The 21,464-nt window shown below is 38.9% G+C and overlaps 1 protein-coding gene across 1 annotated transcript in view; it reads left to right on the top strand.

Moving 5' to 3' along the window:
- Positions 1-21,464, top strand: part of LOC115223382 (prolactin regulatory element-binding protein) — a 34,940-nt gene that overhangs the window by 12,624 nt on the left and 852 nt on the right. The window contains exons 2-9 of the mRNA XM_029793889.2: positions 962-1,163; positions 2,454-2,680; positions 3,839-3,922; positions 5,365-5,483; positions 6,791-6,961; positions 11,361-11,433; positions 12,321-12,477; positions 13,922-14,018. Of these exons, the coding sequence (XP_029649749.1) occupies positions 962-1,163; positions 2,454-2,680; positions 3,839-3,922; positions 5,365-5,483; positions 6,791-6,961; positions 11,361-11,433; positions 12,321-12,477; positions 13,922-14,018 (1,130 nt within the window). The remainder of the gene's footprint in view (positions 1-961; positions 1,164-2,453; positions 2,681-3,838; positions 3,923-5,364; positions 5,484-6,790; positions 6,962-11,360; positions 11,434-12,320; positions 12,478-13,921; positions 14,019-21,464) is intronic.

Raw genomic sequence — 21,464 nt, 5'->3', positions numbered from 1 at the left:
ATTGAACTCACGACCTCACAATCGTGAGCTGAATACCCAAACCACTTAGCCATGCACCTTTGGGTGAAACCTGTATAGAGAAGTGCTGAGTGCCCAAAATGGATGTTACCAGGAAGAGGGAGACCACAGAAGATTTGGAACCAAGTGGTGAAGACCATTCCAAAGATGTGCCTAATGAAGAAGAAAATATCAAAGGACCGTGAGAATTGGTGACGTGTGGGGCTGGAGAAGACCCATGCAAGGACGGCAAATTGAGCATTAAAAATGGAGAAACTTCTCCTCTTGTTTCAGCGATGTTCTCCTGACATGAAGAATGCACTGGAATGACATTTTGAGGGGAAATATTAAATATTGAATATTATTGGAAATATTATTAAAAATATAAAAATTTGATGTGGAATTATTCTTTTACATGTTTCAGTCATTTGACTGTGGCCATGCTGGTGCACCGCCTTTTAGTCGAGCAAATCGACCCCAGGACTTAATCTTTGTAAGCCTAGTACTTATTCTATCGGTCTCTTTCGCCGAACCACTAATTTACGGAGATATAAACATGCCAGCATCAGTTGTCAAGCGATGTTAAGGGGACAAACATATACACATACATATATATATATACATAGATATTTACAACAGGCTTCTTTCAGTTTCTGTCTACCAAATCCACTCACAAGGCTTTGGTCGTCCCGAGGCTATAGTAGAAGACACATGCCCAAGGTGCCATGCAGTGGGACTGGACCCAGAACCATGTGGTTGCTAAGCAAGCTACTTATCACACAGCTATGACAACGACGACAACCACCACCACCATCATCATCATCTAAAGTGAAGATTGAATAGTGTGTGTGCTTATTTGCAGAATGACTATCTGCAAATATAACCATGTCTGTTTCAACACTCAATTTCCCATCGAAAACCATGCAAAACAAATATATAAACGTGTTAATATCTTATTTTCTAGGAGATCTATGCTGTGAAATGGGATGAGGGTAACATCAAGTCAAGCAGTTTGTCCTACCATGACACAGGAAGCCAGGCTGTGATGAACAGTGCCATCTGTTCAGATGGCAGGAACCACAAGTTAGCAGTTGGTCTTGATGATGATTGTCAAGTTTTTTCTATCAGGTACAAGGTTGTGGCAGCAAAAGAAGATACAAAGAAAGGTTAGTATTGATTCTGTCTGATCTCTTTTCTTTTCTTTTTTATGTGTAGGTTTCTATGTATCACCAATCTAGACATGCACCCATCCACCACGCATCTCTGTATGTATGTATAAATATATATATATATATCATCATCATCAGCGTCGTTTAATGTCCATTTTCCATGCTGGCATGGGTTGGATGGTTCAACTGAGGTCTGGAAAGCCAGCGGCTGCATCAGGCTCCAATCTGATCTGGCAATGTTTCTACAGCTGGATGCCCTTCCTAACGACAATCACTTCAAGTGTGTATTTATGTATGTAAAAAAATAGCACCTCCACCCCCCGCTTTGGTCATGAATGACTATGGGATTGCAGTGATAAAGTTTCCCTCCAAGGCACAAGTCTAGGCAAGGTTGTTTATGGAAGACAGCAGATGCCCATGCATACCAGCCTCCCCTCTCCACACCACTGATGTTATATCCAAGAGAAAGACAAAGGCCATGATACAGCTTTGCACCAGAGATATCGCAACTCATATCTATAGCTGAGTGAACCGGAGCAATGTGAAATAAAGTGTCTTATAGGCGCAGGAGTGGCTGTGCAGTAAGTAGTTTGCTTACCAACCACATGGTTCTGGGTTCAGTCCCACTGTGTAGCACCTTGGGCAAGTGTCTTCTACTATAGCCTTGGGCCGACCAAAGCCTTGTGAGTGGATTTGGTAGACGGAAACTGAAAGAAGCCCGTCGTATATATGTATATATATGTATGTTTGTGTGTCTGTGTCCCCCCCCCCAACATTGCTTGACAACTGATGCTGGTGTTTTTACATCCTTGTAACTTAGCAGTTCAGCAAGAGAGGCCAATAGAATAAGTTCTAGGCTTACAAAGAATAAGTCCTGGGGTCGATTTGCTCGACTAAAGGCAGTGCTCCAGCATGGCCACAGTCAAATGATTGAAACAAATAAAAGAATACAAAAAAAGTATGTCTTGCTCAAGAACAGAACACACAGCCCAAACCACTGAGCCATGTACACACACACACATATATATATATGCATATTTATATATAGAGGGCATTATACATACATGCCAGGAGGCATTCTACATACACGCCTTAGTAGTAGTCCTTAATTAGTAGTTGTCCTTAATTGCTATATATATGCATATATACCTATCTCTGTTATAATTATACCTGTCCATCTTTGCATTTGTCTATTCATGTATCTTCCCACTTACCTTCCTATCCTCTTACTTAATTATCTCACATGTTTACCACTGCCTTAATTAAAGTGTTAATTTGATTTTCTAGAATCCAGCACAAATGATGTTAGACAGCGGCGGACAAAACAGACTGACAACAAAGAAGAACCAGTAAAGAATGGGCCACAGAAAATGGTAAATTTTGACATTGAGAAGATCAGCAAATTCCAGAACTCTACCAAAGTTTCGGATCATTTCCAGAAAGTGGTGAAATTTAGTCCAGATGGTAATCTACTCTACACAGGTTCCGATAATGGCATTTTGAGATGTTGGATGGTAAGGATAACTTCATAAGCTGTTTTCTTCTTTTAATAGTTTGCTCATTATGCTGTAGCCATGCTGGAGCAATGCTTGCAAGGGTTTTAGCCAATGGCTTTGACCCATCTACTTAATTCACTATAATACTTAATTTTATCAGAGGCTGTTTGTTGAACCACTAAGGAGCAGAACATAATGGGATGTAATAGTACATAACAGTATAAACGTAAATACAGACACGCGCATAAATATATGTGTGGGTATAGATAATGTATATGCATATCTATCTATTTCTCCATCTGTCTATCTCTGTCTATTTCTATCTATCTATCTATCAATCAATCTATCTCTATCTATCTATCTATCTATCTATCTATCTATCTATCTATTTATCTATCTATCTCTATCTGTGTCTGTCTATCTATCTATCTATCTATCTATCAATCAATCTATCTCTATCTATCTATCTATCTATCTATCTATCTATTTATCTATCTATCTCTATCTGTGTCTGTCTATCTATCTATCTATCTATCTATCAATCAATCTATCTCTATCTATCTATCTATCTATCTATATATATATACATACACAATGGGCTTCTCTCAGTTTCCGTCTACCAAATCCACTCACAAGACTTTGGTTGACCCCAAGGGCTATAACAGAAGACACTTGCCCACAGTGCCACGCAGTGGAACTGATCCCAGAACCATGTGGTTGGGAAGCAAACTTCTTACCACATAGCCACGCCTGTGCCTGTTTATATGCACATGTATCTTTATACACAGATATACTTTATTATGCATGTTAGAAAGACAGAAAGAAAGAGATTATGAGGAAGTCAAACTACTTTGATAAAACGAAAGAAACTGATGTGGCTAGGGTGTTGGACTCATGGTCATAAGATTGCGGTTTCAATTCCTGCACTAGGTGATGCATTGTATTCTTGAGCAAAACACTTCATTTCATGTTGCTCCAGCTGGCAAAAACGAGTATGTCCTATGACAGGGTAGCATCCCATCCAGAGGGAGTATATATGTCACAGGCACCAGGATGGAGCTGACAGGGAGAAAGAGAAGAGAAAGAGAGAGAGAGAGAAAGAGTAAGAAGCTGAAGAGAGGTGATGGTGGTGGAGAGAGGTTAATACTTTACTCATGTCTGTATTTGTCATTGCAGCATCAGGAATCAAAAAAAATCTTTGAAGTCAGCGCCCACTCATCAGACATAGATGACTTGGCCGTTAGTCCTTCAGGGAAGTGGGTAAGTAAGAACTAAATAAATGTTGGATTCTTTCTCTTTGGAAAACCATGTACTAATGGTAGTATTGTTGTTGGTATTGTTATTAGTAGTAATAATAATAATAATAATGATAATAATAATAATCTTTTCTACTAAAGGCACAGGGCCAGCAATTTCAAGGGAGGGGCTAAGGTGTTTACATCCACCTCGGTGTTCAACTGGTGCTTATTTTGAATTGGCCCCGAAAGGATGAAAGGCAAAGTTGTCCTTGATGGAATTTGAAATCAGAATGTAGAGATGGACGAAATGCCGCCAAACATTCTGCCTGGCATGCTAACGATTCTGCCAGCTTGCCGCTTTAATATAGTAATAATTAGCTTAAAAGCCACACTCCGTGTGAACTTTTAAGCAGAGCGTTAATTGGGCCTTTGGCTCCAAACTAAGAAAAGCTAAGTAGCATGACTATAATACATGTATAATGACTATGTGCTCCAGTGGGGTTTGCTCAGAAGTTAAGGACAGATGAGAATTAATTCTGTAATGCAATCATTCTATTGTTCCAGTCCCAAGTTGGATTCCAGCTGTTGGCCAATTTGTCCTAAAGTTCTTATCTGGACGTAAGAGTAATGAAGTGAATGTCTTTTATCTCCCCGTTGATCTCTGACGACATCTGACAAATGCCAATTAAGATGGGATGAATCAGTCAAGCTTTACTTGCTAGAAATAGCAACCCAAATGCTTTTAAATCAGATCCCAATACTGGATGTTCCAGAACCAAATGAAGGGCAGATTTTCAATCTCTGGAGTCATCCTGATTCCAAAAAGGTAAAAATATGTCTATGTAGAGCAAATATAGACTGAGATACAGGGGTCCCAGATGGACAGACAGAATTTTGCTTCTGTTATTATAGATAACTAGCACTATGACCCAGCAACACCAGGTCATAGTGCTAGTGCATTCATATACAGCTGCGTGCGTGCACACATACACATGAGTACTGTCCAAATCTCTGACCAATCACATACAGCTATTGGCACTCAATTGGCATATCAAGTTTCGGGCATTTTGATTGGATTTTGGATAGAAAATTCACAAGAAAGTCACTTCTATTGATTTTTCAATAGCTTTACCGGGTGACTGGGGAAATGTAAAGATGTGCACGACCACCCTTGGATAGTTATGAATGACCATAGAAAGTGCGAGCCCTCTAACTGAAAAATTGTGGATTTGTATAAAGGACACACACACAGACATTTTGCCGTTTATATATATAGAGATAATAACCCTTTCTAGTATAGGCACAAGGCCTGAAATTTCAAGGGAGGGGACTAATTGATTACATTGACACCCCCAGGGCTTGACTGAAAAGATGTTGTGACACGACTCTCTTTTCCTTTCGTTAACTATGAATAATTAATTAATCAATGTTTTACACATAAGACTATTTATTTTTGCTGTTTAGGTTGTGACAGTGTCCAAAGACAATTTAGGAATCGTATGGAATGCAAAAACTGGTAAAAAACACACGAAATTAAACTGGCCTTGCAAGACCAAAGAGCAGTATAGGTTTCGATGTTGTGAGTAAGTATGGCAGAATGTTGTTATTTTTGGTTTTGTTGTTTTATAGGCAAAGATGGCGGGGGGGGGGAGTAGTTTGCTTCCAAACCACATGGTTCTGGTTTCAGTCCCACTGTGTGGCACTTTGGACAAAAGTCTTATTCTAAACCCCAGGTCTGACCAAGGTCTTGTGAGAGGATTTGGAAAGTGGCAACTGAAAGAAGCCTCTGTGTGTGTGTGTGCACGCGCACATGTGTGTGTGCATGCGCACATGTGTGTGTGTGTGTGTGTGTGTATCTATATTCCTACCTGGCTTACAGGTTAAAACTTGTCCCTTCTATGTTGTCTTTTTCCTTTCAGTTGTTGTGCATGACATTTGCAACATAAAAATGTGTGTATATGTACATGTGTATGTATATGTCTGTATATGTGTGTGTACTTATATATATATATATATATATATATATATATATATATATGTGTGTGTGTGTGTATATGTCTGTGTGTGATTATTTTACAGTATTCTAAAAATATGTATATGCACACATATATACATTTACCTACCAGCCACAGACTAATATACCAGATATGAATGCTAATCTATCAGCTCCTCCCTACACATACATGCTAATATACTAACTATACACACCCAAACTAATCTACAAGCCATACACAGACAAACACACACACACTAATATATTAGCTATACACACACACAGACACTTATATAGTAGGTATACACACACACACAAACTAATCTACCAGCCACACACAGACAAACATACACACACACTAATATACTAGCTATACACACACACACACAAACTAATCTACAAGCCACACACAGACACACTAATATAGTAGGTATACACACCACACACACTAATATACTAGCTATACGCACCACACACACACACACACATTAATATAGTAGGTATACACACATACACTCACACACGCACACACACTAATCTACAAGCCACATACAAACACACTCACACACCTACACACACACTAATATACTAGCTATACACACAGACACAGACACTAATGTAGTAGGTACACACTCACTAATATAGTAGGTATATATACACACACACAAATTAATCCACAAGCCACACACAGACAAAAACACACACACACACACACTAATATACTAGCTACACACACACTCTAATATAGTAGGTATACACACTCACACAGAAATCTACAAGCCACACACAAACACACACTAATCCACCCAGCCTCCCTCTCTCACAATTGGCCACCAACTAATTATTCTACCAAAAGAGTAATGTTTCTAACTGTTATTTTCTTCTTTGTCCATTCAGATTTGGTTGTGTCGAGGGAAATAAAAACAAATACAACCTTTACACATTAAACATCCCAAGTCGGAGAGCCATCAAACCAATTCCTTGCTACATTGCCAAGTGGGATGGCACCGAGTTCAGCGCCAAAATAAAGAAGACGGGGACCGAGGTTTTATCAGCTCTTTCAGTCAGGTAAGAGATTCCCTGTGTCTTTTGTCAATTGGTATTGGAAAGAATTGGTGGGGTGGGAGTGGAGGGAAGGAATTGGCCTTCTTTGTGGGTTTGCCGTTTCTTTTGATGTTTTATAGTTAAACCCTTCAGCATTCACATTTCTCTGTCAAATATAATGCTTATGTTTCTGCATTATTTAACATCCGCTTTCGATACTGCGTGGGTTAGACCAGGGGTTCCCAACCGGTGGTTCCTGACCCCCTTGGGGAGTTGCAAAGCCTTGGCAGGGGGATTGTGTAGCCTTGCTAGAAGCAGCTTGGGATAATATTAATTTCAACTCATCAATTACATTTTTTATGCTCTGCTGATTGTAGGGGTTCACGTGGGTTTCAAGCTTTTGGGTAAGGGGTCGCGAGTGCAAAATCGTTGGGAAGCACTGGGTTAGACGGTTTGACTAGAACTGGTAAGTCAGGAAGCCACACCAGATTCCACTCTGATTTGGCAAGATCTCTATGGCTGGATGCCCTTCATAATGCCAACCACTCCAAGAGTGTAGTGGGTGTTTTTTTACACGCCACCCACACAGTGCCATTGACACTGGCATCAGCCATGACTACGGTCTCGCTTGGCTTGACAGGTCTACCCAACCATGATATATCGCCAAAGGTCTTCATCACCTGTCACTGCTTCGAATTCTAATTTGTGAAAGGAAAAATATATCATCATCATCATCATCATCACTTAACTTCCACTTTCCATGCTGGCATGGGTTAAATGATTTGACTGGAACTGGTGAGACGGAGGGCTGCACCAGGTTCTAATCTGATTTGGCAAGGTTTCTATGGCTGAATGTCCTTCTTAGCGCCAACCACTCCAGGAGTGTAATGGATGCTTTTTATGTGCCACTGGCTACCCTTGCCATTCGCATGACACTGGCAAAATATGCATTATACATGTACATACAGGTGCAGGCATAGCTGTGCCATAAGAAGTTTGCTTCCCTGCCACATGGTTCCAGGTTCAGTCTCACTGGATGGCATCTCAGGCAACTGTTTTCTACTATAACTCCAGGCCAACCATAGCCTTGTGAGTGGATTTGGTAGACGGAAACTGAAAGAATCCCATGTATTTATGTATGTGTGTGTGTGTATATATATATATATATATATATAGTCAATTCAAATAAATGAATAGAATATTAAAAAAAAAGGAAAACAATAAGTTTGAGGATGTGCACAGGAAGTGTATTTGATTGACACTCAGTGAAAGGAGAGAGCTTAACTTTTCGAGCATAGCTCTTCGTCAGAAAGGAGAAAAAGAAAAGTCGAAAGAATGAGAAGAAGAAGAAATCACCAACAGCACACGTGTTATCACTGTTGGCCACATAGGGTTTACACTTTCTGGATGAAAAGTGAATTAGCATGATCCTACATGGTAGCAAGACATGTGGGAGATTTAAGGGAAGGAAGAAATACTGTATGATGTGTTAAGATGTGTAATGTAAAATTGCATGTTGGAGCACAGGTGAGGAACACAGGTGGTGCTTTGCTAGGTATAAATGTCATCAGTATCTTGTTTCTACTGATTAATGATCATTATTGATTAGAATCTCATTTACATTATAAACATCATTAACCAGAATATTAACATGACAAAAATGAGTTATACCTGTAATTCAAATCTGCATCATGCTGGATCTCCCTGAGAACTACATTAACTCTTTAGCATTTAAACTGACCAAATCTGGCCAAATTATTCACCCTGTTTCATGTTGAAACTGGCCAGATCCAGCCTCTCACACCTACCCTACAAACCATTATTTGTTAGAATATTTCAATTATGATCATTGTTACTAACAACCTTAAACATTTCTACTAGCTTTATCTTCTCTGTTCAAATTCTGCCAAAGTTGACTTAGCCTGTCATCCTTTCAGAAATTGATAAAATAAATACCAGTTGAATGCAGGGGTTGATGTAATCGACTTATCCTCTCCACACAACTTTGCTGGCCTTGTGCCAAAAATTAGAAAGAATTATTATTATTATTATTATTATTATTAAGAACCTTTTTTTTTAATTGCAGTTATTTTTAATTATAATAAATTAGTAATTTAATTATAATCTTGACCCAAATCTCAAGAATGGTAACAATTTCTGCAAGTAAAAAATTCAGCTCATACTTTCATCCAAAACAAACAACCCACCTTTTGTAAGGTTTATTCCAAAACACCAATATCATCATCATCATCATCATTGTCGTCATCATCATTATCAGTTAGTATTCTTCTTTTCCATGCTGGCATTGGTTGGACACCTCAACATAAACAGACAAGCTAGAGGGTTGTGCTAAGCTCCTATGTGTGTTCTCGCATGGTTTCTACAGCTGGATGCCCTTCCTGATGCCAACCACTGCAGAGAGTGTACTGGAAGTTTTTTTTTTTTCATGGCACCAGCTATTGTGAGGTCACCAAGGACCCACGAGACAAAGTCCCCTCAACTGAGTAGAGTATAATGTTGAGGGATATGAAAGCATGATTGATAAATTTGTACAGTTATGAACCATCTTGGGGGCATTTGACTTGCTAAAAATAGAAGCTAAATCTCCTTCAAACCACACCCTCTCATAGAAATAGAACACATTAGCTAATTTAGTCTGCTGTACATTATTCCAGAAACGAAAAGGCAGGATGGTCATGGCTGAAACATGTTTGATTATAGGTCTGCCTGATCAGAGCCAACTTAGGGTTAAACAGTAATCAAATGGTTTATGGTTCAAATACTTCCACTGGCATCAAACATTGGACTCACTGTCATTGACTCGGTCCACTCAACTGTAAAAGTGGTTCCCACTGCAAACCCCTTGAACTCCTTATTTTCTTTTTATTCTTTTACTTGTTTCAGTCATTGGACTGTGGCCATACTGGGGCACCACCACGAAAGGTTTTAGTTGAATGAATTGACCCCAATACTTATTTAAGTCTAATATTTATTCTGTCAGCCTCTTTGTGACAAACTGCTGGGTTATGGGAACATAAACAAACCAACACTGTGTTGGACATTGTTGTGGAAGGATTCTGACCACCTCCACATGACCAAAAGTGGCCTAATGCATTTCAGAAAAATGAAGAAATGGGTTGAAAGCGGGCAGTTGACAGCAAGCAGTTGATAGTGGGCAATTGACAATGAGCAGTTGACAGTGGGCAGTTGACAGTGAACAGTTGACAGCAGGCAATTGACAATGAGCAGTTGACAGTGAACAGTTGACAGCAGGCAGTTGATAGTGGGCAGTTGACAGTAGGCAATTGACAATGAGCAGTTGACAGTGGGCAGTTGACAGTGAACAGTTGACAGCAGGCAATTGACAATGAGCAGTTGACAGTGAACAGTTGACAGCAGGCAGTTGATAGTGGGCAGTTGACAGTAGGCAGTTGACAATGAGCAGTTGACAGCAGGCAGTTGACAGTGAGCAGCTGACAGCGAGTACTTGACAGTGAGCAGCTGACAGCAGGCAGTTTACAGCGGGTAGTTGACAGTTTATACAGTTGATAGCATTGCTCATTCATATTAGATTACTGTGTTAGTTTCATATTGTACCTACATTGGGCGTAGTACAGAGTACATTCTGTGTGAACATATTAATTCTGCAAAAGATTATTCTAGATAACCATATCCAAGTATTTATTTGGGTAATACTATTCCTACACCCTTGTGCACCCCCCTCCCCAGTGTCATCATATCATTATTGGTGATGAGATATTCAAAACCCCTGAAGACATAACAGACAACTTCATCAACATCATTTAACGTCCATTTTCCATGCTGGCATGGGTTAGATGGTTTGACAAGCTTTGACATGTTTTCTATGGCTTGTTGCTCATCCTAATGCCAACCATTTTAATATGGGTAGAAGGTGCTATTATTACAATACTGGCACTGGTGAAGTTGCCAAGTAACCTGTGTGGTAGCTGAGTAACCTGTAAGGTTGCTAAGAAACCTTTGCAGTTGAGAAGCAACTTGCAAGGTTGACAAGCAACCTTTAGTGTTGCCAAGTAACTTGTGAATTCACCAAGTAACTAATCATAGATAAAGACATCCCAGCTTCTGGCTGTCACTAAACACCTGTCAGGTGTTATTAATGGCCTACTATAATCCATAATTCATTAATATTGGTTTCACATTTTGGTACAAGGCCAGCAATTTTGAGGGAGGGGGATGAATTGATTACACCGACCCCAGTGTGTAACTGGTACTTATTTTATCAACTATGAAAGGATGAAAGGCAAAGTTGACATCGGTGGAATTTGAACTCTGAACATAAGGCAGACAAAATGTCGCTAAGCATTTTGCCCGGTGTGCTAACGACTCTGCCAGCTCACCACCTTCACATGATTCGTTAATATTCTTCTTTGTTTCATTTCAGTGATGACGGCGATTACCTGGGGGTTGGCAGTATTTCAGGCAGCATCAGTGTTTACATCTCTTTTAGTCTCCAGGTACCGTAGACCATTCAGTTCTGGTTCAATGTCTGTCTGTGTGTCCTGTGTATGAATCTATAGCAATGTATTGAAGTGTGTGGTGTCTGTATTTGTCTCTATTCATCGTATCAGTCTATCACTGTGTGTGTGTGTGTGTGTATATATGTGTATATATAGTGAGAATTTACAAAAAAATAAGAAGGCAGGTGTGTAAACAACAAACAGATGTATTAGTTTAACACTTGGGAAGGTGAGAAAGTCTTTTACATTTCGAGCCTACGCTCTTCAACAGAAAGGAACACAGAAATAAACAGAGAGAGAAAATAAAACAGGTTTAGTGGCTAGTGTCTATCATGGCGAATGCCAGACAGAGTGGTCAGACAGGAGAGCTAGAAAGAAGGGGAGATAATAAATTATATATTTATATATATATATATATATATATACACACATACACACACACACACATGCTAATAGCGAATAGTGAGAATGAGTATTTCTCCACAGCATTGGTGGATAAGTATTCTTTATTTGTGGGTTAACATGACTACCAATGGTTTCATGTGGAGAGAAAATCTTATAACAGTTACCAAGCCGGTCACATGGGAACATTGTTACTTGTCTCCTTTGCTACATGAAACCATTGGTAGCCTTGGCAATCCACAAATATATTATGTATATATATATATATATATACATATATTTAGAGAGAAAGAGAGACAGACAGACAGAGTGAGAAAGCTGGAAAGAAAATAATTTCTTTGCAATAAGATATATATTCGTGCTTACACATAGTTTTGCATGATCTTTAAGTAATTATTGTGGTAGGGTTGTGTGTGCATGTCTGTGTGTGTGTGTGTCAACAAATCTCCCAATTCAGTCACCTGTCCTTTATTCCATTGCAGAGATTATACCACGTCCAAGAATCCCACAGAATATTCATCACCGGTGTTGAATTCCTACCAGTTTCTAAATCAATGCGTGCTGTGACCGGTGCCCATGATTTCCAGCTCCTTAGTATTTCCCCTGACCACATCGTACAGATACACAAACCACATACAGGTCAGTACCTTAAAACTACTTCTGTTTTTTTGTTTTTTTTCTTTTCCTTTACCATTCTTTCTTGAATAGGGGATAGGTTTCTTTCATCAGTTTGTTTATCAGTTAATGAGTTATTTAATTACTCCCTCTTTTACTCTTTTACTTGTTTCAGTCATTTGACTGCGGCCATGCTGGAGCACCGCCTTTAGTCGAGCAAATCGACCCCGGGACTTATTCTTTGTAAGCCCAGTACTTATTCTATCGGCCTCTTTTGCCGAACCGCTAAGTGACGGGGACGTAAACACATCAGCATCGGTTGTCAAGCAATGGTAGGGAGACAAACACATACACACACACACACACATATATATATTAGGTGCGGGCATGGCTGTGTGGTTAGGGAGCTTGCTTCCTAACTACATGGTTTCGGGTTCAGTCCCACTGCGTGGCATTTTGGGTAGGTGTCTTCCACTATAGCTCCGAGCCGACCGGAGCTTTGTGATTGAATTCGGTAGGCGGGAGTTACTGCCGTGTGTGTATGTGTGCATATAGCTGCTCAGTGCCTCTCCGAAAGAGAGAGAGAGGGATATATATATATATAATATATATATATATATATTATATATATATATATATATATATATATATATACATATATACGACGGGCTTCTTTCAGTTTCCGTCTACCAAATCCACTCACAAGGCATTGGTTGGCCCAGGGCTATAGCAGAAGACACTTGCCCAAGATGCCACGCAGTGGGACTGAACCCGGAACCATGTGGTTGGTTAGCAAGCTACTTACCACACAGCCACTCCTGCGCCTTTACCATTCTTTCTTGAAACAGGACAGGTTTCTTTCATCGGTTAGTGTTTATCAGTTAATGAGTTAATTAATTAGGTGGAATTCTGCTTTAAGTGTGCCATATCATTTTATTTTTGGGAATTTTTCAGAAAATCTTTGCGAGTTTGCATCATGTATAAAAACATTCATTACACTCTTGGAATGGTTGGCATTAGGAAAGGCTTCCAGCCATTGGAACCTTGCCAAATCAAATTGGAAGTTGGTGCAGCTCCCTGGCTTACCACTTCTAGTCAAGCTGTCTAACCTAGTAGTTCCCAAACTTTTTCAGGCTGCTACCCCCCTTGGCACCCAGGCCACATTCCTAGCGCCCCCTCACCCCACCACCACAAATATAGACAACTTCCTGCAGCAAATTCAAAACAGCTGAACTCAGAATGTGAAGATGGATGAAATACCGTTAAGCATTTTGCCTAGCAGTCATATTAAATTATCCCATTGACTCTTAATTCACCTTGCCATTGTTCTGTAATGATCAGCTGTCAGGCTGAAATTTCCCAAAAGTGACCATTCCACAGACTTCCTTCTTGTAATAAATGCTTTCTTATATATTATCAAAACCTGATCACTTAACCAATGTTATTTGACCTCTTCTGTCTCTTACAGGTTACTACGTACGAATGGAAACTGGATTAGTAATTATCGTATTCGGCACCATTCTGATATTGGCTGCATTAGTGTTGCTGTTGGATCAACTTGGATTGTGAGAAACAAATTTTTGATTCAACATCATCGGTTTTTGCTTTGTTTTTTTGTTTTTTCACCAGAACCTTCTATTGGCTTTTGTTGTTGTTTTTTTAACTACAACATTTGAAAAACAAAACAAAACAAAAAACAAGCAACCAAAATTTTCTTTCAAAGAAAACTATAAAAAATTTCTTTTCCTTTTGGAAAATATCACAAAAAAAAAATAATAAACTTGTTTTTGTTTACTTCTTTAATCATTTTTTTTCTTCAATTATTGCTTTTTCTCCCCCATTTTTTTGGAAATTAACCCTGAGAATATTCTTCTTCTAAACATCTGGTGCTTCAAGAAAACTTCACCAATCTTGTAGCAGTATTGTCTTAGAAGAAGGAGAGATTTTAAGAGAATCAAAAAAAGCAAAAACTGAAAAACAATTTAACAAAAGAAGATAAAAGACAGGTCTGTGAAAATATTCAAAGAGTTCTTGCCTGTCTCCATCTTGAATTATGTGATTAAGAAAGATACAGCTTTCTATACATTAGTGTGTGTGTGTACATGTAATAATGTGTGAGCATGTAACTGTGTGTGTGTGTGCGTTTATAAACATGCACACATACACGTGTGTGTACATACATATGCATACATTCATATTTGCATATATATACATATATAGGGCCTTACAGACATATTACATAAAGTGATACATACATTACACACACAATTATATATATTTATGCATATACACACACACACACACACACATATATATATATACAAGGTTCATTCCAGAAGTTTTGAGACGTTTCCATGAGAGACATTATTTTCAAAGATGTACCAAACACTAATCTCCTTCAAAGTAGGACTCTTTGACTTCATTTTACTTGTTGTAGCACACACCATCCACTTCATGAAGGGTCCATGGAAGTCCTCAGAAGTGAAGGTATTCAGGACCCTTGTCTCAGCCTCCTTCATCTTCTTGATGTTTTGAAAAGGACTGCTCCTGATGTTCTCGTTCACCTTGGGAACCAACCAAAAGCCACAAGGTGCAAGGTCCTGGTCTGTAAGAACAGTGAAGGACAGTTTTGATGTCCATCTCTGTCAAATAGTTGGTTACCATGACAGGATCATGGATTGGTGCTTTGTCTAGGTGCCAATGCCTCTGACCTGAGTGGAAGAGCTCTGGCCTTTTGCGACAAAATCTCTTTTTGAACTCCCTTAACCCTTTAGTGTTCAGATTATTCTATCAAACGTAATGCTTATTGATTCACATTGATTTGAATTAATCATGCATTATCTCATATCTTCAAGATCTTGATGGTGTAAATGTAGAATAACATTGTAGGGTAGGTGTGAGAGCCTGGATCTGGTCAGTTTGAACATAAACAGGTTAAATATTTTGGCTGGATATGGCCGGTTTAAATACTAAAGGGTTAAAATTTCCACAAGTTCTCTTTGTTGACCGTCTGGCCAGAAAGAGCCCAGTGAATGTAGATGATGTCCTTGCTGTCAAAAAAAGTGGGAGAGGTCATCATGAGTTTCCTAGTGGACTTGCTTTGCCTGGCCATCTTGGGTCTAGGAGAGCCAGGATGCTTCCATTGGGCACTTTTTGGTCTCTAGAACACAACAGTAGATCTAGCTTTTGCCACCAGAGACTCACGTAGTCTTGGATTGGAGACAATGAGCCCAACCATCTCCCTGCTGTCACCAATGCGTATTTCCTTCTGCTCGTCAGTAAGCACCCTAGGAACAAACTTTACTCAAATTTCATGTATGTTCAGCTGGTGTACAGCTGGCGCATCATTTCCAAACTGTATGCTTATTGTCTTTATAGACACACAACAGTCTTCATCCAGAAAATTACCAATTTTCTCACCCAGTTCTGATATTCTAATATCCCTCTCCCTCCCACACCTCATCATCTCTCACCTCCTCTCTACCATCCTTGAACCTTGTGTGCTAGCTGAAAGCGATCGCTCAGCTCACACAAGTTAATCAACAAGCAACCCGGAGCACTTCATGGCTTTCTGTAGTGTTTCTGCCCAGTTTAACACGAAACTTCATTGCGTGGTGAGCTTCCATATTGTCTTCACTCCCCAACTGTATTCTATAAACTAGGCAGCTGTAGCAAGCAGTGTTTAGCAGGATGTATTCAAAGTGTTGTTACGGCCCTCTCCCTTCAATCTGGAATAACAAAAGTTGGCAAGTCAGCTTATTAAATGTATAGTAATGATACACTAAAATTATAATTATCTCCTGGACGATTATAATTATCTGACAATTATAATTATTTAAAATTATAATTATCTTGGACAATTACAACTGCCTCTCCTAAAGAAGTCTCAAACCATTTGGAAAGCACCTCATATATCCATGTAATCCTATAAAGTATCCATTCCTTCTCTTTATTATTTTTTTATCACTCTTATCCCTTTCCTCTGTCAGTGTGGCTCCTTACCATTTCTCTCTCTCCCTCTGTATTAAGTTACTCCTCTTACTACCACCCTTTGACATTAGTCATCATTCTTCTATTTCTAGTACTCCCTCATCTATCACCTTCTCTCCTTCCAAACATTCTCTCTCTCCCTCACTACATCACTCATGATGTTTCTATCCAACCTACTTACCAACAACCGTCATGTAACTGTCTAATTCTCCTTCTCTCATGATCTTTCTTCTTTCACTCTCTCTCTCTCTCTCTCTCTCTCTCTCTCTCTCTCCCCTATCATCCATTCACATCTATCCCTCTACTTTTCTTCCTTTTCTCAACCTTCTGTCACCCTCTCATTCTGGTTTTCTTTCATCACTCTCTCTTCTATCAACTGACACCAAGACAATCTTCTGCTGTAAGATAGTAAAGAAATGGAGAAATAGAGTTGCTATATTTTTATATCTTTAAGCATTGTATTACTGGTTATGATATATGACTGGTCATAATTTTACTGTTGATTTTGCACCAGCTACTACTACACTTGGTAATATTTATGATCCTTCTGATAGGTTAGCTGGAAATGCACAGCCTTTTTTGATGCAGAAGGTATATATAAATCCTAGCTGGTTTGGTGTTGGTAAAAAGAACTTGAATGAACCTTTGTGAAACATTATAACATCATCTGTGACAAAGATTTATTTCCCCTGGAACCATATTAGCTATGGTTGATTGTGTGTGTCTGTGTGTGTGAATAAGTCATTCTCTAGTCCAAAAATCCCAAAATGAACATGACCACATTGCTAAAAAGAATTTCTGCTCATGAAGGTACTATCCAAATATCTCTCTTTGGAGTTCAGGAAAACCCCTGGATTGTATGTACTTTTTTTTAGAAAGATTCTGTCTACCAAGCAAAGCTTGCAACACCTACTTCCATTCAGATATGGTCCTAGGTGTTTTGGCAATTTCCACTTGATTTTGTACAGCGCTGCTTTTTTTAATCACCCTATATAATTGCCAGCTGTTGTAACATTGCACCTGTCTTGGATTCTAAAACAGGTTATGTAATGATTCACAGTTTCACCTTAAAGGGGCCCTTCATTGACCTGACCAATTTCTGTATATGTGTCGCTCCATTTTCATTGGACAACACCACTCCTGCTTTGCAGACCATAGCTTCTATATTGTATTGACCATTCACTGGGCACTCACTGTAAACTCTATATCTGCATCCTTATATGAGCATCCTGTCTTTGTCCAGGGTCTTGTAAGTTAAGCCTATTGAATATTTTACTATAGCTATGGTATGCAGCTTTTCACATAGGATGGCAAACCAGAGAACTTTTTGGCAGTGCTCTCTCTTATGGGTGTTAAGGGTTGAGCATATAATATGGTTTTATATGTATGCATGTATGTATATATGTATGTATGTTTTAATTTTGTGAAAGCCAATATCATAAACTGATATTGTCGCTTCTGTCCCATAACTTAGTGGTTCATCAAATAGGGATTGATAAAATAAGTAGCAGACTGAAATAAGCCCTGGTGGGGTTGAGGATGGTATGATCCTGTAAAATCCCCGGAAAGTAGTATCCATCCAAGCATGGCTATAATCCATTGGCAGAAACCTGTAAAAGAAGGAATATGTGATTTTTAACTGCTGAATTATTTCAATCAATTCTACTTTCTCCAAGACTCTAGGTAAAGTTTCTCTTCTCCAGGTTTCTGACTGTCTGCTTCATCATCATCATCATCATTTAGCATCCGCTTTCCATGCTAGCATGGGTTGGATGGTTCAACTGGGGTCTGGGAAGCCAGAAGGCTGCACCAGGCCCAGTCTGATCTCGCAATGTTTCTACAGCTGGATGCCCTTCCTAACGCCAACCACTCCGTGAGTGTAGTGGGTGCTTTTACGTGCCAAACGAGGCTGTCAAACAGCCATGATCGGATGGTGCTTTTTACGTGGCACCGGCATGAGGCCAATTGGGGCAGCGCTGGCAACGGCCACGTTCGGATGGTTTTCTTACGTACCACCGGCACTGGTATCACAGCTGCAATTTCCATTGATGTTGATCAATTTCGATTTTGATTTTGATTTTGCTTATATTAGAAAATATTATGATTATTGTTGTTGTTGTTGTTAGACCGGACAATGGACTTGGCAGAATCATCAGAACATTGGACAAAATGCTTTGTCGTATTAACTGTCCTGGTTCTTGATGTTCTGAGTTCAAGTTCCACCAACATCAATTTTTCCTTCTCATTCTTTCAATAAAATAAAGTACCTGTCACATACTGGAGCCAATTTCATCAACCAGCATCCTCCTCCCAAAATTTCTGGCAACGCATCTACATTTGAAACAATTATTATCATCATCATCATTATTATTATTATTATTATTATTATTATTATTGTTATTAAAGGCATTGAGCTGGCAGAATCATTAACACACTGGACGAAATGCATAGCGGCATTTCATATGTCCTTAGGTTCTGCGTTCAAATTCCAGCAAGATCAACTTTGCTTTTCGTCCTTTCAGGGTCGATAAAATAAGTACCAGTTGAACACTGGGGTCGATGTAATTGACTAGTCCCCTCCTTCAAATTTTCAGGCCTTGTATCTATATTAGAAAGGGTTACTAAGGTGGCGAGCTGGCAGAATCGTTAGCATGCTGGGCAAAATGCCCAGTGGTATTTCACCTGTCACTGTGTTCTGAGTTCAAATTCCACTGAGGTCGACTTTGCTTTTCATCCTTTTGGGGGTCGATAAATTAAGTATCGGGGAAACACTGGGGTTGATGTAATCGACTAATCCCCTTCCACGAAATTTCCGGCTTTTTGCCTTTAGTAAAAAGGATTTTTATTATTACTATAATAAAAGGCAGTGAGCCTGGCAGATTCATTAGGACGCTGGGCAAAATGGCATTTCACCCATCTTTATGTTCTGAGTTCAAATTCCTCCAAAGTTAACTTTGCCTTTCATCCTTTTGGAGTCGATAAAATAAGTACCAGTTGAGCACTGGGGTCGATGTAATTTACTAACCCCACCCACCCAAACTTCAGGCTTTGTGCCTAATAGCAAGCTGGCTGAAACGTTAGCACGCCAAGCGAAATGCTTACCTTGTGAGTTCAAATTCCGCTGAGGTTGACTTTGCCTTTCATCTTTTCGGGGAGGGCCTATAAATTAAGTAACAGTTGTGTACTGGGGCCAATCTAATCGACTGCCCACCTCCCCCAAAATTTCAGGCTTTGTGCCTAGAGTAGAAAAGATTATTATTATTATTTAGGTGGCAAGCTGGTAGAATCGTAAGCACAATGGTCAAAATGCTTTCCAGCTTTTCTTCAGGTTTTACATTCTGAGTTCAAATTTTGCCAAGGTTGACTTTGCTTCTCACCCTTCCGGGATTGATAAAATAAGTACCAGTTGTGTACTGAGACTGATGTAATCAACCAACCCTCTCCCCTAAAAAATTCCAGGTGTTATGATTATACTAGAAAGGGTTGCTGTTATTAGTATTTTCGAAAGCATAGAAATTCTTCCTTAGTTTAACCCTTTAGTGTTCAGATTATTCTATCAAACATAATGCTTATTGATTCACATTGATTTGAATTAATCATGCATTGTCTCATATCTTCAAGATCTTGATGGTGTAATTACTTAATGTAGAATAGCATTGTAGGGTAGGTGTGAGAGCCTGGATCTGGTCAGTTTGAACATAAAACAGATTAACTATTTTGGCCGGATATGGCCGGTTTAAATACTAAAGGGTTAAAATTTATTCCAGTTTAATTTTTTTCTCCTGTGAAATAATGTTTTTATGAAATTAATTCTATTTTGTCTGCCTTAAAATTTTATACGAACTAATTTTTTTACAATTGATTTATCTACATGAACATGGATGTGAGGTTATGTAAATATGTATGCGTCTTTATATCTGTCCATGTGTATGCATGTGTAATTAAACATTTTTTTTTTGTCTGTTTGTGGAAGTTACATATTTATATCTTTTGATTGGTTTCAGCCATCTGGCTGTGACTATTCGTGAGGCTTTGATATTGGACAGTATTGGTCATTTTTGACAACCAGGCTATGTTCACTGTTGTTATATATATACACAACATGTACATACATATATGTTATTTAATAAATACAATATATATTTTTTTATGTGCTACTATTAGTCTCATGTGATGAGAGCATGTCAGACAGTATTTTTTAAGCTGCCTGCTGACTCTGTGCAATCTTCAGGCACTGCCCACGTGGCATAACAAACTAAAAATGGGTCAATGGAATAAGAAAAAGAGCAAAAAAAGATGAGAAAGAAGTAGATATGAAAGGTAGACAGTTGAAAACCAGAAAACAGAAAGAACCAGACATGTCAAAGAATATTGTGTGGCATGCTCTCATCACATGAGACTAATAAAAACATACTGTGCTTATTAAATAATATTCATCTCCCACGAGATGGAATACTTTTTTTTTGTTAATCTTAGCATCACAGAACAGTCCACTACATACACACACATATAACAGAAGACTAAAAATTTGACATATTTTTAATTTCAAGTTACACATGTTTCATTAGTAGATAGGAGTTACAACTTTTTGGTCAACCAAATGTATATATGTGTGTGTGTGCAATATATATATATATATATGCAGTGGCAGACTGGGTCTAAAAATATTGGTTGTTAGGAAACTAAGGGGGCCCACTCACAACTACAATGTTATCATTGAATTTTTTTTTTTGTTAAAAGTATTATTTTCAACTGTCTACAAACACAGCCAGGCTGAAATAATTAAGACATTCTTCCAGGAGTGAATAAAAAATTCTCAAACTTGAGAGGATGGGCCCCTTAACATGGGTCCTCCATATATGGGTTCTAATGGCACAGGGGCCCACTTGCCATTGGGCAAGCTGGCAACCTGGCCAGTCGGCCACTGTATATATATATATATATATATATATATATATATATATATATACACACACACACTCACACACACACACACACACACACTTATCTAATACCTGTAT

This window comes from Octopus sinensis, linkage group LG23 (assembly GCF_006345805.1).
Source record: "Octopus sinensis linkage group LG23, ASM634580v1, whole genome shotgun sequence".
Lineage (NCBI taxonomy): Eukaryota > Metazoa > Mollusca > Cephalopoda > Octopoda > Octopodidae > Octopus > Octopus sinensis.
The sequence above is the reverse complement of the archived record's forward strand: the minus strand, read 5'-3'. Positions and strand labels throughout refer to the sequence as shown.